This window comes from Helicoverpa armigera, chromosome 12 (assembly GCF_030705265.1).
Source record: "Helicoverpa armigera isolate CAAS_96S chromosome 12, ASM3070526v1, whole genome shotgun sequence".
In the NCBI taxonomy this organism is placed as follows: domain Eukaryota; kingdom Metazoa; phylum Arthropoda; class Insecta; order Lepidoptera; family Noctuidae; genus Helicoverpa; species Helicoverpa armigera.
Window position 1 is genome coordinate 6,676,626 of NC_087131.1, and position 16,642 is coordinate 6,693,267.

The 16,642-nt window shown below is 35.0% G+C and overlaps 1 protein-coding gene across 6 annotated transcripts in view; it reads left to right on the forward strand.

Moving 5' to 3' along the window:
* LOC110373607 (uncharacterized) overlaps positions 1 to 16,642 on the forward strand; it is a 103,381-nt gene that overhangs the window by 77,532 nt on the left and 9,207 nt on the right. For all 6 annotated transcript variants that reach the window (XM_021330926.3, XM_021330940.3, XM_021330965.3 and 3 more), the window contains exons 3-5: positions 136 to 296; positions 11,850 to 11,896; positions 12,460 to 12,617. In XM_021330926.3, coding sequence (XP_021186601.2) covers positions 136 to 296; positions 11,850 to 11,896; positions 12,460 to 12,617 — 366 coding nt within the window. The remainder of the gene's footprint in view (positions 1 to 135; positions 297 to 11,849; positions 11,897 to 12,459; positions 12,618 to 16,642) is intronic.

The window sequence follows — 16,642 nt, forward strand, 5'->3', positions numbered from 1 at the left end:
TTCAATGTTGATACCTAATTGAAGAATAGCGTTGTCATTTCACTAATTATTCTATCTATTGGGCTAGAAATTAAATACGTCCCTGCATCATAGTATTCGTAAACCTATTTTTAACACTTGATTTCTTTTCAACAGCCCTCAAGCTGTCTCACAGAGAAAGAGGAGGACGAAATCTACGGGTTCGGGTACGGCGTGTTCGGTAAACAAATGCTGCAACGGCAACAGCAACAGAAGCAACTGTTGTTGGCGCAACCCACACAACCGCTTATGCATAACACACAACATAACTATCAAAGGTGAGTGAGTTTTTACCTATTTCCGACAGATACAGCATAATTACAACAACTTAGACATCTGTTGAACACTTGTCTGTCTGTCAATTTTTTGGTAATATTTGGTTCGAAATTCGTCTCATTAAAACAGTGTTATGAAAATGTTATCGGAAAGATAGCTCCGCAAAATAATCATTTAGGATTGATGTCCCGCATAAAATTGCCAGTACGCGTACTATATCAAGCTTTATGCAATAGCGTATGCAAAACGGGTAAAAACTCCCAACACCACACAGGTTTTTACTTTCCCAGGTAAAATATAAATTTTCAAAAATAGACCTCGTTACGTCGTTCCTGGTTTTTACATTATTGATGCGTGTATATATTGAAGCACTCTATACCAACTATTTTAATGTATAGCGCAAAACTATATTCCATAGAAAATAATAATATGAACAATATCCAGAATGTACAGAAAATAAAAACATCTAAAACAAAAGAGCGAGCTTGTTAAAAATCCAATTAACTTCAACTACCGATAATAAAAATAAAATAAAACGATCATATTGCGAACATTCGAACGGTGATCATTATAAGAATAAGTTGCAATCGAACCCGCGAATGCTGACGCTAGCCCAAACAGCTTTATCCTTATTCGACGAAGGAAATTCGCGGTCGGCGTACACGAAATGTTAACGATAACGAGAATAGCATGGGACGTAGTCATAAATTATTTGGACTTTAACAGGTGTACTCGTTAGATAAGCTTTTGCGCTGCATGTTTAAATTCTAATCTAAATTGAAATCAGACATTCGATTGGCGACAGAAGCGGCCTCCGGGTTGAGAATAGCCGAAGTGATGCACGGTTAGTATAAGAAGCGAACTGCATTCTTCTTTAGAATATTGAGAAGAATAGAATTTACGTACCCAAGTATCAGATTTTTCTTTATGAGCAGAAGACTGACTGAAATGTACTTTCAACAACAAAAAAGTACTTAGATCATTTTAACTTATTTTTTTATGGCTTTGCTGTAAGATATCATTTGAAACGTAGCATACCTACGAAGCAACAATATAAAGCACAAGTTCGCAAACTTTACTCAAAACTTACCAAACAAAAGCCCAGCAAAGACATACATAAATATTCGTCAATCGTTCCAACACTAAGTCCCGCTGAAGCAAGTTCTCATTACACCGGTGCTTGCTGTAAAATAAATTCAAATTAACTACTGATGGATATGTCCGGGCCGGGCGCTCGTACGAAGAAATTTGTGTTAAGACCGTATTTAAATGAAGGCTACTAAACTAGAACTAATAAGGTAACTGTCGCGGCCAATTTATTATTGGAAATATTATTTTTCCTTTCTCAATAAATTTTATGTTTATTACATTTCTTAACTAGTTTTTATCTGATAGGGTTATGAAGTTGTAATGAAACAGTAATAATTGACGTCAGCAAGCTTTGACTTTCGTTGTTATGTTTTCTACCGATCTATTATTTTATCTTCACTACAGTCATCCTTATATTAGTCGGAGGGTTGAACAGAAACATAAATAATGTGTGGCACACATTGCTTGTAATACTTTTGAGAAAAATAAAACTCCGATGACAGATTAAAAATGGTTCGAGTATGACACGACGAATATGAAATGTTTCATCATGATATAAGCCTGTGATGCATACTATCATTATGCTACGAACGGGTAAACTTATATATTATGACTGTGTTTACTTATCACATTGAACGGTTCAAATAAAAATAGACAATAAGTCGAGTATATTATTTAAACTCCAAAAATGTACCAGAATTACAGAGATGAATATAAAAATAAATCTTTGAATGGGTTTTTATTTTTTGTACAGCGTGGGATGAGCATTGTTCATTACTTGTATATTTTAATACATGTATCCTTAATAGAATTCCGAAATCAGATCCGATTGCGATGTTATTTATAACTGTTTAATTGGGTGCGGAATGGAGGGAACAAGCTTCGGGGAATAGGCCACCCACGTAGTAAATTGTTGGTTGTCAATTATTAAAGGATTATATTAACAGGTGTGTGGTTATCGTCGTCGGTGCATGCATATGTCTAATGACTACGTTATACTTGAATCACAGGGCACCAGTCTAGCGTAAAAATTTACATCACGGTTGGCTCAGTGGCTGAACAAATGGCTTGTTCGCTGTGTCAGTTCGCTACTTATGCTGGGAACATTGACGCTTAACGATACGTATTCTGCGTTCTTATCTATGCAAAATTGATATGATGTGGATTAACTAACCAGCACTGCACAGCACTGAAGCTAATAAATTATAAATATATTTTTAATAGGTATCAAAATAACACAAAATAGTGAAATCAAAAAACCTTTAGTTTTCAGACTACGTTATTTGAAGTTATATGAATTAAGTCTGTGTACGTGTCATATATGTACGCGTGGATTTACAACATAATAGCTAAATGGTACTTATCTATGTAGTCTACTTTCTAGAATTTACCACTCTATCCATATCCCTAATTAAATCTAAACAACACGAACTCCTTTCTAAGTGCAGCTGGGATATTAAAATCTTGCATTCCCGACCGAGCGGAGGTGTTCTCATAAATTTGTACTAGGAAAACCGCGTCACTGCCCACTCATCCGATCTAGCATGTCGTACAATGCTAATTAGATCTTTGCACCACTAGTTTGCCTAATGAATTACTCGTAAAAGTGTTATTTGATTGCAAATAGAGATTATTTATGGTAATAAAGCTCCAGTGGGCGTACGTTAATCGGCAGTCGGAGGGCTGTGGATTTTATAAGCAGTTGGTTTAAAATGTATTTAAAGGACAATGGGCACAAATATATGGGACCTGGTATACCCCACCAATAGCGATGTCATATATATCATTGGATAGGCTTTTTTATGTAGAACAACATTTACTATGACAGCTTTGCTGAAATGTTTGTCCGTTCTGAGATATAGATCAAAAACTGTGCAAAAGTTAAACTAAAGTTAACTTAATAATCTATTGATATCTCAAGTTTTTAGAGGAAAAACTAAGTTGAAATAAGTGTAAGTCTCCTGAGTCCTACCTGCTGTACCCGTTAGGGTCCATAATTGTTACTATTATTTTGCATTTGAGTTTTTTTGTTTTTTTAGAGAAAAAGACAATGCATGACTTTGTTATTGGCGGGGTCTGTTGTTATGCCCAATATCCAGTTAGTACAGTATAAGGTTCAAATGCAAAATAATAGTAACAATTATGGACCCTAACGGGTACAGCAGGTAGGACTCAGGAGACTTACACTTATTTCAACTTAGTTTTTCCTCTAAAAACTTGAGATATCAATAGATTATTAAGTTAACTTTAGTTTAACTTTTGCACAGTTTTTGATCTATATCTCAGAACGGACAAACATTTCAGCAAAGCTGTCATAGTAAATGTTGTTCTACATAAAAAGGCCTATCCAATGATATATATGACATCGCTATTGGTGGGGTATACCAATCTGCCCAATGTCCTTTAATTTAAATATTTATTTGATAGGTAATGTGCATAAAAATAAATATAATATGTTTATAATACTGCGTATAGCTCTACGACTCACATAAATGCAATTAGCTTGACGTTTCAAACGACGTTTTATAGGCTTAATTGACGTACAAATAATGTTTGAATTCTTAGAAATTATTAATATTTATCATAATATCTTCAATTGCTCCTGTCTTAGATTTACGAAGTGATTATAAGGCACAAAAGTTTACGTTTAACTTTTGCACAGAAAATCGTATTTCAAAAAAAAGATAATAATAAGTCAAAAATGTCAGAGAATTTTCAGAATAAGTTGCTGTCCCGAAATTAAAATGGAATGGCTTTTGCATAACGTTAAATAGTTCCTTTATATATTACTACTTGTGGTGTAAAAATATTTGTATTCTGAAGTAAAATTAACCAATTGTCTTCCTAATTAATTGCATTTCAATATTATTGATATGTTTATTTTATTACTTATCAAATAATGAAGTGAGATGTTATTGATTGGCATAAACAAGAATATTCAAATAATAAATAACACGAAAATAATGTTTGTGTTATTAATACTACAGCGAAATTACGTAACACTACAGCTTAATAAGTTACTCATAAACATCGTTTATCTATTTCGAAACAGCAATGAAACGATCTAGTTTTAAACGAAACGTTTACGAGCTCGGCTTGCTAACTGATTTCTAGGGAAATTGATTCTGATTACCAATTTACTCTGGGGAAGTTAAAGCCTCTCTACCGGTAAATGTAGGTCGAGTTCAAAATATTCCACAGATTCTTTGAACAATAATTGCTGATTATATCATTACGTTGAAACTCATTGGCCCAAAAAAATGTAGGTCAAAGTCATGGTAGGTTATTTTTTTTTGGCTAATTAGTGTTTGAGTTTTCTTCAACAAAAAGATTCCTTTATTTACGGTCAACACCAAAAAGGGGAAAACATGAATCATAAATCAAAACCAGCCCCTTCGTAAAAAAATCTTGCTGCCCTGATTAATGTACAAAAAGTTTTAGGGGTAACTGCAAATTTTCAGCCATTTGCTGAAATATAAATCCCACCCAAAACAAAACTGTGAAAGACTGCCAAGTTCGATAATATGGGAATGCTTCGCCTATAAAAGAAGTGAGATCTGAATAAGTACCAAGTTCCATACACATACCTCAGTTAAAAATAGTAACTTTTTAATGATGTTACTTGGCAAGTTTTCATACACCTTGTTATAAACCTACTAAACGCAATGAATCAAGTATTTAATTTTCTATTAAAACTTGCCAAGTAATCATCATTAAAAAGTAACTATTTTTAACTGAGGTATGTGTATGGAACTTGGTACTTATTCAGATCTCACTTCTTTTATAGGCGAAGCATTCCCATATTATCGAACTTGGCAGTCTTTCACAGTTTTGTTTTGGGTGGGATTTCATTTATTTTTGTAAGGTTGTTTATTTTTTTTTCTTATGATGAAGTTAGTTAAAGAAATGTCTCATTTATACTATTTTTTAGATTTTTTAATATGCACTATGTTTCTTACAAAGAAATGAACTAAATTAACTAAATGGACTAGATTTACCAACTGACTGACATGACATGTTATCATATATTATGTTCGTGGATCAAAGTTACACATTCGTTATTTTCGAAAGTGATTCACACTTGGCCGTTTTCAGATTTTTACTTTACTTTGACTAAATACAAACCTTTGTACCATTCGAAGATATATTATATAAATATAGATAAATTTAGTTCGTTTTAGTTCCTTAGGGTATAAATTTACACCGGGTATAAAACACCTTCATTATTTTGAAACCGACTCACACTTGGCCATTTTCAGATTTTTCCCTTTACCTTGACATAAAGACCTACCTCCATGCCAAATTTCAAGTCAATACGACCATTGGAAGTGGTCTAGGTTTTTGATGAGTGAGTCAGTGAATAAGTGAATAAGTGAATCAGTGTATAGTAAAAATAGCGATTTTCTGACGTCAATATCTCAAGACCTACAATAGGTATATTAATGAAATTTTGTATTTTAGATAAGTGAGGGGGTCTCAACAGATACTAGAAATTTGATATGCGTAAATAAAATAGATTTTGAGTTACAGGGGGGTCGAATTTGGCCCGAAATGGTTCGTGTAATATAACCCACGGCCGGTGTGTCGCTTTTTTTGCTCGAACTTGGCGGACACACTGCCGTGTGTCTAGATGAACGAATTCCTAAATAACGACATCCTTTTTAAGAACCTTGAACTCGCATCCGACCAAGCATCAAAGCTTGCGACTTCTTAAAGTATTAAAATAAGGATACCCCCTCTGTTCTTGTGTGAATCAAGTTATGGATGCCAATTCCCAACTGGTAATAAAATTCTCGTTGAAAATGTACGTTGAATTACGTAATCCTGTACTATTGTTTGATGTAAATGTTTTAAATTCAGACTTTGTACCTACATATGTATAAAATGGCAACTACAAGAGAAAACTTTACAGGTAGGTACCTATTTAATATTTTGAAAGTTTTTATTTTATCATTGCGGCTGAATTGTATCTGACGTTTCACGAATAAAGATTTGTACGTTGGTAGAATATTAAATACGAAAGTATTTTTTAAAACGTGATAAAATATATTTTAAAATTGATTAACGAGATACACGAACAAAAATCATTTTATTCTTGCATTGAAAACAACTGCGAGATGTTGCAAGCAATGCATATTACGTACACACGTGTAGGTATGAATATTAATAAAATCTCTATCCCAACTATCTAAAATATCTTTATCTTTACGAGTCATAAGTCAAACATCACCTTTGTGCCCTTCAATAAAATACACCACTTTATCAACCCATATACTTTGTTGACTTACAATTTCTATGAGAAAATACAATAAACACACGCCTACACGAGTCAAGTAAAACAGACGAACTAACGAACCTTTACAATATATGTAAATTCAATACATAGCATTCATAATAAATTTGTGTCAATTGATGAGAATAAATGTACAGAGTAACGATCTTAACACTACCATATTAACATACGTAAAGAGGTATGAGATGTCATATTTGAATATTATAATGTTATCACTGTATTTAGTTTTGCATAATCTATATGTTTGAATACTCAAGCGCTTTACAGCATCAAGTCTTATTTTGTCTATCTGTCTCTATAACGTACTTATATTTTGTTTCAAAAGAACTAAGATGTGAATTATTTTAAGTACATACCATATCTGCACACCTTTTAGAACTAATTCATAAACAAATATTAATTAAATATTCTCTCACTTTATAATATTATGCATGTATTTTAGCGTTGACAGATGCAACAAGCTTTCATCAAAGAAATTCTCAGGCACTTCAATAATATAGGCACCCGCAATGTAACCCGTCCTCTCATGTTTACCTCACGTGCCTTTGTGCAGCATACTTATAATATGGCATGTATTTAACGCGGCGACTAAGTAAAACGAATATAGGTTTTAAAAAATAATAGAGTGGGTACCATTTATAATGGGTTGGCAGCTAATAAGGAGTATCATAATAAGTAAAAGGTAGCATATTAATATATCAATTATGAGGTCCGTTTTAATTTAAACTAGCATCAAGTTTTTCTTTTGGCAACTGAATTAATATCTAAGCGAAAACTTAATGATGACAATAAAATAGAAAATGGGCATTCATAAATAATACAAATCAGGTTTTATTTAAAATTGTTTGGATGAAGAATAAATATAAACTAGCTCTTATTATAAATATATTGTGCGTCTTTTTAATAGCTTTAAATAAAGTCTAAAATGGCATGAAGAAAAAATATTTTGCGGCTGTTATTTTCAAAATTATAGGTGAATAGCATGGAAGTAAGCATGCAACATGCAGCAAGCATGACTTCTGTCACGGCTCCGGTGCTGCGGGGCTCCGGCGGTCCCATGCGAGCTTATCGTCGCAGATGGTTTTCACGCTCACCACCGCAGCTTCGGGCCGGCCAGCCTCAGCCGCGGCGGCGAGCGTTAAAACTACCTGCGCCTCAGCTCGCAGGCCGCCTCGCCCCTCCGCGCCTACGTGGTTTTGAATTGCACTCTAGGGGTAGGGCAGATAAGACTACGTGGAGTCGGTTTTGCAGCGATTCGTTTTCGTCACTAACTTAAATTTTTAATACAATATTTTTTAATTGAAGGTTATAAATGGCAATTTGCTAAATAAAATGAATACAAATTAAATTCTACCATCTTCATAGTGTGCCAAGTGAGATAATACCACCGCACCTTCCGCCGTTTTCATGAAATTATGATACACAATATTAATAATTAACTCTTATTCCTTTTTATTGTACTCCTTTTAATATTTAGCGCTATCCACAAAGCGAAGCCTGAAACTGGGTTTTTAGTCGGCACGAAATAGTTGGTAACATATTATTTTTGCCACCCAACTAACATTATTTGTCGCCAAGTCATTATAAATAGCTCCTCACCTAATATTTCAATTGACTGGTATAGTTTATTTGCTACCCAAACGCAGCTGCTAGTTTTTAGTTTTTATAACACCCTTAATTTTGAACCTTACATATTATAATAGTCGCAAAAATATTTAATCACTGGCAAGTTATTTTATTTGTTGCCAACATTTGTCGACTTTTAAGTTATTAGTCACCAGGAATATAATAAGCCTTATAATATTTACCTTTCTGAACAAACAGTACAAGCAAGCAATCAAAAGCTCTGTTTAACTACCTATATCAATAAAATACCAAGATATACGGTACAGTTAGTAGGTACTGGCATTTGGGACGATATACGTACTCGTTACTCAATTAACGCTACGCACAGACGGGAATCCTACTAACAAGGTACGCGATTACGGCCGGCGCGATACGGGAAACGCGAGAAACGCCGTGATACGCGGCTTAACTAGACGAAATTTATCTAAGTGCTATAGAATGCGCGGTGCGTCGTTATTTCTGATTCGCTATCTGCTTTGTTGGCTGGTTTCGATTACGTTTCGACATAAGTCCGGTTTGGTATAGCTTTTATGAGACGCCTGACAATTATTGGCTTTGTCAAGACCGAGTAAGAGTTATATGCTGCGTCTTTAAATTGAACTTTATGGTTTTAAAATGAAGATTGCTTTGGAAATCGAGGTATTGGGCGACCATTAAATGCTTATCGCTTTTAGAATGAAATATTTATTGTTTAGACACATTGTTGGGTAGACTGGTTATGTAATGTATTTTGCGAAATCGTAACTTTCAATGTTGTTTAATTTACACAAGTTAAGACGTACATCGCAATAAATAACTTTACGAACAACTCGTATATTTTTCCAAAACGATTGAATGAAGAATGCAAGATTACAATATTTTATTGGAAGATTTATTACTGATTTACAAATACATACCACAGATTTGAACATGCTAGCGAAATTGGAATTAATATAAATTTGACCCATGAGAACTAAATTGTTGAGAAAATCAATATTCATTGCAACCGCGGCGTTGCATGGTGGAGATATGATGCTCATTCTGATTTATTGCTGAACCCCAACTTTACATACATACCATACATATTTGGTTTTGGAACGAAGCGTGCGATATGAGACCATTGTTCGTAAATACGCATCTTGACGTGTACGTAGATTTTCTGGTACGTTTTTATCAAGTTATTTTGTGTTTGTAGGAGTAGCTTTATATCTAGGCCTGATATTATCTAGATACAGGAAATTAATATTCTGATTCCTTCATTGTATTTTATAACACCGTAATACAGACACAGGCAATCAACACAATAACAAAACCCTGAAAGGGACGGCTGTTACCCGAAAACCAATCAATTTTCAATTATCAACTGACAGTCATATTTTCAGATCCAATAACACAAAATTGAAATAACATTTAAAATACCGGGACATATTAATTTTATATCCGTAAAATTAACGTCGGTTTAAACGTTCAATTATCGGGGCTGATTAAGGGTGCGTACACATCAAAACGAACTCTTTACAAAGGACATTGCTCTGCGTCCATACATAGTTGGCCCTGGAGCCAAGAGCATCGGATAATTATGTATTGTATTCTCTATCATTAGTAGATTCCTAGAAGATCTTGTATTTATAGCGGACTAGCTGCAAAAAAGATATATTTCAAAAAAAGTATCAGATTTTGAGGTTATAATCTAACCATAACAACGAATATAATGCTACGTTCACACGCGCGCCGCGCAGCCCGGCGGGCTGCCTGGCGGGCTGCGCGGCGTGCAGCCCGTCGCGGGCAGGCGGACATTCAAGCTGTTCACACGCACGCCGTCGTGTCAGTCAGTGCAAGAATGGCGAGAAGCGAGGATCTCGGTGTTGTTGCTGTTGTGTGCCTTTGGCTTAACTTATTTTTATTGGAAAAAGAAACAAAATGATGAACGACGTTGATCATTCCGCCATGTTGTAATCTCCGATCGAAGCGACTTTCTTAGAACGTTGAATGAAGATCCACTCGTCGCGAAAGCGTAGGAGAGACTGACTGCCCGCGCGCGTGTAAACAGTCGCCGGGCGTCCGCACATTCATCCTTTGAACTTTGCCAAAAAACCGACACTCGCCCGATTCGCGGCATTCACGGGCACGGGCGCGCTCACGGGCTCGGGCGTACCGTTTACACGCTCGTGAACGTGACTGTGCCCGTTGAATGTCGATTTGAACGCGCGCGTGTGAACGTACCATTAAATGTAGGTACCTACCTACCTACGATTTTTCATAGCTTTGAGTGATTTTTGAGAAACTGAAAAGTAGGTAATATCTTAATACCTACCTAGATAATTAGGTAGGTACCTATGCAGTTGTTTTTCTAAAAAGTGGATGAAGTACAAAATTAAAATGACATATAACATTAATAACATCAATGACGGACGACGTGACGTTCACAGCAAAACTAGGGATGCAGTACAACACCACACCAATAATCAATTTTTTCGATTAAGATTTACTGTGGTCTTAAATTATTTCAAACTGTCTATTACATCACCTTTGTCATATAAACATTACAAGTAGGTATTTATGACAATGGTTTATTTTACGCCGAAAAATAAATGTTATTTTTGTATTAATTGTCGTAAAAAATGAATAAGATGTTTTAATGATTGTATAGAAATAAAAAGTTTTGATTACTGTATAATATTATTCTTACTACCTATTTTAATTGGAGTATGACTGCATTCATAAAGTATTCTTATTAGGTTTAAGATAAAGCACTAGAAAAGAAAACACAATCTATCGATTAATAATTCAATCAATAGATTATAATTGATTGGACATCCCTATTGGACTTCTGACATGACATGACATTAGGCGAAGATGGCGATCTAATTTTATTAGTCGCGTTAAATTCTATTAAAAGTTTATTTTGGAATACAGCTAGTCCGTGATACAGGAGTATTTGCAACTTACATAATAAAATAGGCGATTAATTATCGTATATTCTGATACTCTTTACTGCACAGGGCCAATTTGGACATTGTCCTTTACGATTTCATTAACCGCCACTCATTTTACGGACAATCATCATTAGCGGAGTATTGTTAATGCCGTAGTCGATTAATTTCCCATTTTCCGAATGCCGAATGCTTAGTCCGATATTTTTCTGCATTGCAATATCCGGGTATTTCTGTTTATCGTTAACTGTTGGATTTTGTTTTGTTGTTATTGTTTTGACACACGATTCTGCCCGTGGGACTTATACATCCTTCATCATCATCATCATCTCAGCCATAGAACGTCCACTGCTGAACATAGGCCTCCCCCTTTGATCTCCACAGATACCTGTTGGAAGCGACCTGCATCCAGCGTCTTCCGGCGACCTTTATAAGGTCGTCTGTCCACCTCGTTGGTGGACGTCCTACGCTGCGCTTGCTAGTCCGTGGTCTCCACTCCAACACTTTTCGGCCCCATCTGCCATCTGCTCTGCGAGCAATATGACCTGCCCATTGCCACTTCAACTTGCTAATCCGGTGGGCTATATCGGTGACTTTATACATCCTTATCTAATTTATAATGTTTCTTGTTTCAGTTGCCTCAGTCCACGGTCAGCCTATTTCTACGAATTTCCACCTAGTGGTGAGTCTTGTCTAGTACCTCTTAATTAAGACCTTCATATTAGTCACATTATTAGAGAACGTATTCATGATAAATGAATGAGAGAACTGTGCGTATTTACTCAGTCAAAACATTTTTACAATTTAAAGTAGAAAAATAATTATATTTCAAACTCTTCAAGTCATTCAATGTTAATTAGCAAATTAAACGGTTCTTTAAATTTTCTTTGAAAGGCCTAGAAGACTGAATAAAAAACTAAAATACCTTTAGCACTTGAGTACTTGATTTATGAACTTCTAATGTTGCCTAGACGTGTCGACTCGTGACTTGCTTTTTTAGCCCTAATTCGCAAAAGCAATTTTCTTCGTAAAATTAATAATACCTACGAGTTTTATAAAATGACACTTTTTTAGAATTTTTGAGATAAATCTTAAGTTAAGTTTTCAATGATTTTATTAGCAAATATTTGATGGTTTCGTAAAATGTAACTTCTTTTTTTTCAAGTTTGATAAGCAGTTATGTAGCTAACTAATATTGATATTATATCGTCATTTTATAGTTAGTTACAATTTAATTTTAAGCAGGCATTATTTTCGTAGACAACTGCCTGGGTACAGCTAAGAAGAAGGTGACAACATTTTCGAGGCTGCTTCGAGGACTGAAATCCCATAGGAAAGAGAAGCATGGATCTTGTTCGCCTAAACACACGCATAGCCCGCGACAAGTATTGCCACCCCAAAGGGTAAGTATATTTAAGGATAAAACTTTTATTAGTGACCCGGAATTTAATGCTATTTATGCTATAGCTACTATTTTACTGCTGGCGATAAACTAAATATGTTTCAGTAAAGAAATATATTTTTGATCGATTCTGAAAGTAAAAATTACTAAGCCACAATGGCTTAATATTATGCAGAAAATATCGGATCACGATTCCAGTTGGATTTTTGTTGTTGTGTTTTTTTAGATGTGTGAAGATTTTCAGTAATCATGCAAATAGTGCTAGATGTTTAGTTCACTATTAGCGAATAACATACTGGCATGAAAAAAGTATAGTAAAATCATCAATGAATAGTTTAGCGTGTGACCTTTACCAATGAACTAACAGCTCTTATGTTCATGAAAGTTTCCAGACTACTATTACGAATTTGTTGACTTAGGCATGTTGTGAATTATTAACTATACTAGACATTTCTAACAGGCATGTGTATTCTTGAAACAAGGATGTATGGGTAGTGTTTACTTAGTTGATAGAAAATATTACGAAATACAGAAAGAAGCACGTTTGTTATAGAAATCTAAAAAAATACCTACATCAATTTTGGTTGATCCACGCACTAGAAAATGATTATAAAAATTATGTTATAAAAATTAATAATTCATTTTTTATGCTAATGCTCCTTAGCGAGGTAATAATAAGAATATAATTATAAAGTTTACAGCAGTTGCGTGGGTGGTCAATTATGCTGTGAAACGAACGGCCTATAACTTTACACCTCACACTTAACAACTAGTTGTTGTAAACATTTTAATTAGGAAAACTGCTGCATTGATAATTGTTACATTAAATATTTCCTAAACTTTTACGTAATTATGATATTGTATAGAAACAAGTGTGTTGATACGGCCTACGAAACGATTCTCAGTTTTCAAATGAACACGGCGTTCTGTTAAAAAATGTAGGTACCTAAATGAAACACAAGATACCCTGGGGAAATGTTTACATTGCCAAGAATTTACCGGCGTAAAATTAATTCACACGAATCTACCAATTTCCTATAACATGTGTTACATAGCATCGACTGCAACTTGAACTGCTCTACAACCACTTCAGATTTTAGGTCAAACACAATTAGATCGGAAACAATTGAGTCCCAATAAAGTTGGCCGCACAAGTCTGGCGCTATTGTCGTCGCGATTTCTCGTTAGTAACAACAATTGTTTGTAACCGAATCTTAGTTTGAGTACACGCTTACGGCGTCTGTCTCTCGCGTTTTTTCATACATTCCTTTTTGCTATCCCCCCATGCACCATTATGTGGATCCGGCGCGTCGCCGGTACGCCTTTGACATGCACTCCGAGCAATTAGTATGACGCGTCGTGTGTACCAACGTACCTACAATACGTACTTGCAAAGCTTAATTTTTTTGGAATGTTTGCGCTTAAGTCTGGGTTTTTTGAGTCCTGTTTTAAGTTAGATAGCTAAGTCGTGAAGTGTTTCACGCTGCGTCTCGAGTTAATTTTGAATGCAACCACAGGTCGCAACGTAATGAATACAGATGTGGTAGTAACTTACGATGTTAGATTTTTAACAGACTTTTAAAGTTAGTATGTACCTGTTCACATTTCTTATAAGTGTCAAGAACTACATTATTATTAGTTAGAACATTCAATTAAAAGACGTGAAGATATGAATTTCTCCGTACACCAATAACCCTCACATAAGAAATACACGCTTCGAATACGCAACTCATCTCACCCAAATTAAGTGCTACATTTTTCCACGTCCACCTATATATTTATTAATCTCCAGACAAGGGGGGGTGAAGAAGGGGGGTTGTACGTCACCGCATGCCTTTTGAGAAATGACGCCTGCCAAAGTTAAGTCGGTTGAGCCAAGCCAAGGCGGTGAGTTATGAACGTTTGTTGAGCCAGCGGATAAAGGCCATTAGAGCCCCGGTATAATCCTTATCGGCCAAGTTGCACTTAGGATTAGTCTTGTCAAAAGTCGCCTTTTTCGGTTTATTGACCAAGCCGTGTCCAGCTGTGATTAGGGGATCAAAAGTGGATGAGTATTGTTTGTAATGCTTGTGAAGATCCATCATGATTTTAAAGCTGGATATGAAATAAATGCTTGTTGAGATTACGAATGATCGATGGGAATTAAATTCATTGATTAAAGGAAAGGCCGAAACTCCTGGAAATACAAAAACAACAGCTCACACATCGGAAGATTTTGAGTTTTTACACAATATTAAAACAGTACACCAGATATTTTATAGACCAAAATTAGCACATCTCGCTTACATAAATCAGCTGTGCAGTGTCAAGCGCCATTTTCTTTTTAAAGTAAGTCCAGCCAATTTTCACTGGGGCAAATTAAATTCTGCTTAGTCCCATGCCCCGTCGCCTGATATTACGCCAGCAAATCCGCGAATAAACTTCTTTAGCCTTTGCTGTTATTTTGCGGAATTAGCAGTTTAGAAGGAAATAAAAATTCTGATGGGACACAACTTTCTTTAATCTTTGACCTACTTGCTCCTTTTACAACTTATTTAGAAGACGTACGTAAACGAGAAAATATATATTTTATTTTTAGGAGTTTCTCTCATTATTATGGCATTAGGTATGGTACAAAGATTTGTTGGGTAGCAAAAAAAGAAGAACAATAGACATACTTACAATGATAAAGTTTTCAAGAACAATATTGGTATAGAAATATAACATCATAACGTATTTTTAAGCAATAAATAAAATAGGTGAAAGGAGTAGAAGCGATACTTAAGAAACTATAAGTACTTCAAAACTTTAACATACCATTGTCGATAAAAGACTTGGCAGAAAATATTACCTACATTAAACAGTAAGTCTTCACCAACTGTAATTTGAAACTTAAGCTACAAAAATTTAAGTAAGAACAAAGTAATGATGGTATTCGGCTCACACGGCATTGGCACGATGCCTTCAATACTTCTTGCGGGAGGTATTATTGGTCCATGTTTATGTGTATGGTTTGTGCTCTATAGAGGGTAATAAAACGTTATAGTTGCTCCACGGGCGCTTTTAGCAATTCCAAGACCGTAAATACGAGCATCTTGTACCGATAAACGAGTATTGCACGTTGCATTGTTGGACAATTTAGTGGTGGAGTATATTGCGTGTTTAGGCGGCCATTTCACCTTCACCAGTAATAAAGAAGGAGATAAAACAAGATTTGCTGATGATGGGTACTCAAGTTCAGCGCAGTATGTCCCGATTACTACATCGATAGCTCTGGAATTTTTGCTCTGCTCGGAAGTACGAGCTAAAATGGATAGTGTACTTGAATTGCTTATTATTATTTTCAGCGCCAGAATAATATTTTTTTGTTCTTGATCCCGTTTTTTGTTATCTTATAAATCTATGTTTATAATGTTGAATGCTCCATAACTTTAATCTGAAAAATAAGTTGCAGTTCAAAAGTCACAATGTCACCAACAGTTCTTTATTTAATCATGAATCCAAATTTTACTGCACATTAGAGCAACTATCCGAAATCCCTAAAGAATTTAATAAATCCCCAAACTTAGTTGCAAATTGTATAGCACTAAATAAAATGTAATTTCAACTACAAAACGCGGAGTATGCAAATGAATCGTAAAAAGATTTTCATGTAGAATAGATTAAAACGTAGCCGATATTAAAGTTTCATAAGTAAGGGAAGTTATTCGTTGCAGCTAGGGTTTTCGAGCAAACGAAATGCATCATTTTGTCGAATGGTAAAATTAAATATTTTATATTTCCATATCCATAAGAATGCGACAGTACCGTACAAATGCTTTGATATTATGTCTTAAATAGTCAATAATCAAATTACTTAGAAATACCTCATCATCATCATCATCCTCCTGCCCTGATCCTAATTTTATTTGGGGTCGGCGCAGCATGTTTTCTCCTTCCACACTCTTCTATCTGCCGTCACCTCTACTTAAAATACCTATTTTTCACTATTTCCAGTTCTCAATTTAACAATATTTGTGCTATATATTTGCAAAAAATATACCAACA